The sequence below is a fragment of the Rhynchophorus ferrugineus genome, unplaced genomic scaffold (assembly GCF_030347505.1).
Source record: "Rhynchophorus ferrugineus isolate W39M unplaced genomic scaffold, kcgeb_rfMv2 rfM2, whole genome shotgun sequence".
Classification (NCBI taxonomy): domain Eukaryota; kingdom Metazoa; phylum Arthropoda; class Insecta; order Coleoptera; family Curculionidae; genus Rhynchophorus; species Rhynchophorus ferrugineus.
This window is the reverse complement of record NW_027472581.1, coordinates 5,155,835-5,162,494: the sequence shown is the minus strand read 5'-3', so window position 1 is coordinate 5,162,494 and position 6,660 is coordinate 5,155,835. Positions and strand designations below refer to the sequence as shown.

General features: G+C 32.7%; 1 protein-coding gene across 1 annotated transcript; it reads right to left on the bottom strand.

The window, feature by feature from the left end:
* Nucleotides 1–3,466: 3,466 nt before the first annotated feature.
* Nucleotides 3,467–4,202, bottom strand: LOC143189884 (uncharacterized). The gene is made up of 3 exons (XM_076393874.1): nt 4,072–4,202; nt 3,750–3,909; nt 3,467–3,690 (listed from the first exon to the last, which is right to left on the bottom strand). The coding sequence occupies exons 2-3, from the start codon at nt 3,894–3,896 to the stop codon at nt 3,547–3,549; spliced, it is 291 nt and encodes a 96-aa protein (XP_076249989.1). The 5' UTR covers nt 3,897–3,909; nt 4,072–4,202; the 3' UTR covers nt 3,467–3,546.
* Between the last annotated feature and the right edge of the window lie 2,458 nt (nt 4,203–6,660).

The following is a 6,660-nucleotide window of genomic DNA, read 5'->3' as shown; positions in this document are numbered from 1 at the left end:
AGATATTTTCAGCGCGCTGAAAAAATTTTGATCTCACTTTGACAATACATACTGAACAGTGAAGCTTGTCAGTGAGGTTTCTAGAGAAAGTTAGTTACGAATATACCCGATGCGATTTAATACACAATAACGCCTTTTGTTCTAAACCCTTATTCTAAATTTAAAATAGATGCCTGTTGATACAATCGTTATTTTCAGCAGCTATATAAGTTATCTGTCTACAGAGGGTCTTGTAACTTGGTTTACATTTTGCCTAAAGACACATGTAGTTTATGCAACTCTAACACTTAATTTTTAATGATAATGGCTCCTTTTCCCTAATCTTGTGTGTTATCTTGGTATGCATTTAGATCGACGCCTAACCTGAAAGAAGCACATACTCTCTAAACGAAAACAATTTGGACCTATCATTAATTATATCAAATGTATTGACTCATCGGGCGCAAATCCAAGTTATCATTAGATAACAAGGTATTGCTGTATAAGTCTATACTCAAGCCTATTTGGTTATATGGATTCCAGCTACGGGGTACCGCTAGCAAATCTAATATAACCATCACTCAACGGTTCCAAAATAAAGTGTTGCGTGCCCTTGTTGATGCTCCGTACTATGTTTCAAGCAAAGTGATACAACGCGATATTCGTCTAGAACCTATAACAAATGTAATTCAACGTGTTTGTGTGAAGTACTTCGAAAGAGCGTTTGTGTATAACAATGTACTCGCTAATCAGCTATATATGTTATGCGACGTGATAGTGAAGTGCGTAGACTAAAACGTTTAACACCATCTGATCTGATTATTGGACTTTAGAATAAGTTTTAGAATAAGACTGATTAATTAAGATATTATTTTATACAGGAGATCGCTTAATGAAGTGATTGTCTACATGCCATGTGAATATAAACATAGGAAATACTTATTGCTTATTAGATAGATTGTGGAACCACTACTTGTTATAAAAAACATGGCATTTTTCACATTTTTATAATAGATTTTTCGACTTATGTCACCACAAACGGTTATGGAGTATTAAGTAATTTGCTATATCCTAAGAAAGTAAAGGTGTTATATAAATAAAATATAATTCCACTATTTTCTATCGAAACTTATTAAGGGCTTGAATGCATTTTGATTATATACTCCTCTCTCTGTATTGAATATATTACAAATTTATTTCCCATAAACAACACATTCACTTACCAGCGAAGTTTCTTCATAAAACAAATTGCAATTCGACGATTTTCCTCTTAGATTATCTAACAAAGTTACTTAAACTAATTAAAAATACGACGACAAGGATCTTCCAAGGTAATTTACACTACAGGGACGAACGCTATTGCATCAGACATCAGACTCGACGAAAATGTCGAAAGGTGAAACTGTTACTGCAGATGCCAACCAATTTTAACTGAGTAAATTAAACGACAACAATTGATGACGCAAAGTAAACCTTTTACATGCTAGTGCTCTACCACATGTTTCAGGCATTGTCGCACCCAGTCAACTTATCAGAAATGACACCTTCTGATGATCACTTGTTCAGATTCATCGATCTGCAGCCTCAGCTACATGCAACATGGCTTGGCTGGCATACGATTTATAAACGTATGGTTTGTTCGCTGCGAAACCAACATTATTCTTTTGGGAAAAGTCGTAGAAAGTAATGGAAAGTATTTTGGTTAACATATACTGGACCAATTTTCCTGCATAAATTCAATTTTAAAGTGGAAAAATGATCACAAAGACCTAACAATTTCTGACGAATAAGCAATTCTGTTACGAAAAATAGATCAACACTAATAACTAATTGAACGATTATGGTGCGGATTGTACGACCTTCGTTGTTGCTAAACCCAAGGACTTTTGTAAATCAAGACGAGGCTCCAGCAGTTTTATATAGTCGTCTCTCTGTATCGAATATATTACAATATTTATTTCCCATAAACAACACATTCACTTACCAGCGAAGTTTCTTCATAAAACAAATTGCATCTCGACGATTTTCCTCTTAGATTATCTAATAAAGTTACTTAAACTAATTTAAAATACGACGACAAAGATCTTCCAAGGTAATTTACACTACAGGGACGGACGCTATTGCATCAGACTCGACGAAAATGTCGAAAGGTGAAACTGTTACTGCAGATGTCAACCAATTTTAACTGAGTAAATTAAACGACAAGAATTGATGACGCAAAGTATACCTTTTACATGCTAGTGCTCTACCACATGTTTCAGGCATTGTGAAGGGTACACCGTGGAAGTTCCAATGGGAAGTTCTGTCGCACCCAGTCAACTTATCAGAAATGACACCTTCTGATGATCACTTGTTCAGATTCATCGATCTGCAGCCTCAGCTACATACAACATGGCTTGGCTGGCATACGATTTCTAAACGTATGTTTTGTTCGCTGCGAAACCAACATTATTCTTTCGGAAAAAGTCGTAGAAAGTAATGGAAAGTATTTTGGTTAACATGTACTGGACCAATTTTCCTGCATAAATTCCATTTTAAAGTGGAAAAATGATCACAAAGGACTTAACAATTTCTGACGAATAAGCAATTCTGTTACGAAAAATAGGTCAACACTAATAACTAACTGAACGATTATGGTGCGGATTGTACGACCTTCGTTGTTGCTAAACCCAAGGACTTTTGTAAATCAAGACGAGGCTCCAGCGGTTTTATATAGTCGTCTCTCTGTATCTAATATATTACAATATTTATTTCCCATAAACAACACATTCACTTACCAGCGAAGTTTCTTCATAAAACAAATTGCATCTCGACGATTTTCCTCTTAGATTATCCAATAAAGTTACTTAAACTAATTAAAAATACGACGACAAGGATCTTCCAAGGTAATTTACAGTACAGGGACGGACGCTATTGCGACAGACATCAGACTCGACGAAAATGTCGAAAGGTGAAAGTTTATGTTAAATAATGTGCACGCGTATTTATATTTGGCATTTGTAAGGTAAAATAAAAACTTTCTCTATGATCCTCATAAGGAAAAACGAAATTCCGCGAAAAAACTCGGCTCTCGTGACAGATACCAGTCAATATCTATTCTTATCATTATACAATTATAATAAACTTTCGTTCAGGTCATAATGAATAAAACTACAAAGGGTTTTTATATAAAAATATCGATGTATTTAATAAAAAATATCTACAAGAGTTATTCTAACGTAGAAAAATACAGTTGGCACCTTTGGGGAAGAATATCAACAGGTCGAAAATCAGGGTAGAAAAGGGTGCAATAATAAGAAAACTACGTGCGACAGTAAAACTACACAGATTAAGAAAGAGAGGGAAATAACACTTCATTTAGATGATAATTAAATGTAAAAATACATGAAATGTGAAAGTAGGACCATGCAAAACTGGTCCACACCAGTGAATGTTAGAAAGAAACCTACATTTTTAGAAGACTAGCGAATGGATGAAATACAGATGAGTATATACAAAGAAAAGAAGTGAAAAACAGGTAAATAGACAACGATCACAGTAAAGATTCCGTCTTGATGGACATATTTTTTAGTTCTTTCCAACTTGATCGATTTGTCCCTGGAGATTATTGACTACTTCTGGGGGGAACTGGTCACCCAAAATCTCGAACAGGTTGATTTTCTGGTCTCCGGGGATGCTCTCATAGGCGCCGATTTCGATTCCTTCTTGTACCTGGGGGAAAACAATGATGTGCCGTATAAAATAGTAATATGAACGTTTCTGGTTCGTACCTTTTGTATTTGAGCGTCTTTAGGAATCAAGAAAGTCTGTTGGGCTTGTCTGATGGCTTCGTTAGTGTAGGCACCTCCTTCTTTTTGTGGTTGAGGGTACGCGGATACGAAGGCGATGAGAGCCAAAGCAAGAAATACGACTTTCATTTTTATATAACGTCTGGAAAAATTCGTTATTATGTAATTAATGACTATTCCTGGGATATACGTATATTTATTAAGTAGATCGCCGGATTTCTATGTACAGCGAATGAAATAAACATCACTATCGTCGACGGAACATCTTAAACATCTATATAAACCACTTTCACTACGCACTTACCTCGTTGACTCGCCGACCAAACAAAAACAACTGACCGAATGTTCAAATTGCGCGATACCACTTTTGTTAAGTTCTTATATAAGTGGCTCTCCATCGCCACTGTGTCTTACTTTCCCCCGTCTGAAAAATATGGGTACCTTCGTGTGATGACCTGAATCCTGGTCATCATTTTTTTTTCTGTTGGTCGTGCATTTCTGTTTAATGTACCGTTTCCGCTAATTTTTTTCGTTAATGGAATAGACAAACTCTTATAGTATGTCTTCTGAATTCGAATCTATACTATCATTGATGATATATGCAACATATGGCATTATAGTTTCTATAAGACGGCTATTTTGACACTAATGTAATTTTTAAAATTACATTACTATTAAAATAAATTACATATTTAATTTTTATTTTAAAATTAAGAAATGAGTTTTAATTTTCTATAATTCTTCATCATTTTAGCACTCTATAAAGGGATATGAATGCTTCCAAAGGAGCTGTCTCGGTCCTTTGAAACGAATCAGTTTCCACCTAATTTTTATTTTATTTTTTGATACACTTTTCCCTCTTTCTTCTTTATAGCTCAATTCGTATACTTTTTTAATTTTTCAGCTTCCATCACCGTTCTTCATGCCCACAGTTTGTCGGTATCATTCATCAAATATTTGTTTTCTTGTCTATTAGTACTTTCTTGTATTTTTTGTTAAAATCTTATATTTTAGGGTTCTCTGTATATTTATTTCTATATTTTTTGGAGCATATCAGCCTCTGTCTAGTTCTTATTTTACTTTTTGATACATTTTTCTTTATATCTTTATATCTCAATTCGTAAGTTATATCTTTTACTTTTCTAGTTCTATAATTGTTCTTACGTTCTACGTTCTTAATCTGATTTTTTTCTTTTTTTTCCATATTCAGAGAGCGTTAGTTAAAATCTGTACTATTATTGTTCTGTTACTTCTGCAACCTTTGTTTTTTGATATCCTCTATAGCTTTTTGCTTTCCTTGCCTTTTAAACACGTGTTGTTATTTTCTTTTTGTACTTTCCTACATTTGCATTTATTGTTCTTCTTTTATCAGATATGAATTCAGTAATTTTGGAATCTAGTTAATAATTTATTTTGCTTTCTAAATTTTAAACTCTTTTTAAATATTTCTGGTTCTTTGAAAAATCTACTCATATCTTTTGAAGATAACGCAGTAGTTAACACATGGGTTGAAAAGTCCCGCGTGTAACAAAGAAAACTCGGTATTTTTGTATAATTAACTTTATTCATTAACGTAATCTCCATCAAGAACCACACAATCATTTTTCAATCAATCTTTTACAATAACTCACAAACCTACGAATAGAATATCATGAAATTTTTACAGGTTTCTTTTCAAGGTTAGTACTAACTGAAAATCGGTGGAAAAAAACTAGCGTCATCTACGTGTCAGGACTGGGACTTTTCAGTTGTTTTTTTCTGTTATATTATGAGAACCACTTTAAATTTGTAGACACGTGATTTTTAATTATCAAGCAGAAGAAAATCAGTAATGGATACGATATATGACCAATATCTAGCTATGACTGAGCCCAAGAGAGCGAAATACTTTAGCAGATCGAAAATAATTAAGATGATTCTTCAGATAAATTCCTTCCAAAGGAGTGAAAACTTGATGGAAAGGAAATCTTCAGTTTTAGTAATAAACAATTACAAACCAAGTTTCCATTATATATGTGCATACCTATTATAATGAGAGACTACATAAAGGTTGTATAATGTATATTTTTCATAAAGAAGACCAGAAACAATTGAATCAAATAAAATCTACTCGAAACGAAAGCTATAGTCTGTTGTATGCGTAATGTTATTAATGTCCTTGAGTACTACATTATTCAACCAAAAAGAATATTAATTCATGAGTAAAAGTGTTTATTTAATTGCTGTAGCAGAATACTAATTTAATTTAAATGATGGTGACTGCTATATGGATACAGTGATATATTTAATATGTTATAACACATTGTTATGCTTATGTACTGTAATACATTGAATAATATTAAGAATTAAGTAATATTTTTTGATTTTATAAAGTAATTTCAAAATGAAAGAAAGTGGCACGTAAACTAATTAAAATTTAATTACAATGATTCGTTCATTAACAAAATTCAAACACAAAAGAATATATGATTATTTTGGAATAGCATTAAATTGCAACTGAAATTTGCGCAATTATATATTTGAATGTTAATATTTTGTACTAAAGCCTGATGATTTTTGGCGCTTCATTGAAAACGTGTGAAAAAGGGAAAGTTTTGGAGATAAAGGTCGCTCGCAAGGTTTGAAACGTCCGTTAGGAAATATGTTAAAATAATCAAATATTTACTAGTTAATATTTGTTAATACAATGTATGCTAAATGTCAGGAAAATTGTTTAATTAATTGAAATTAATAATATTATTATTCACAACAATCCATTATTAATCATTAATTAATTATATACATTGGACATTTGGATTGGACAAAATAATATGACCACCTGACGTATACAAAATGCAATAAAGTGAATATCTGAATTGTTTCCAATGGAATGGAATGATTGTCCCATCCTTGT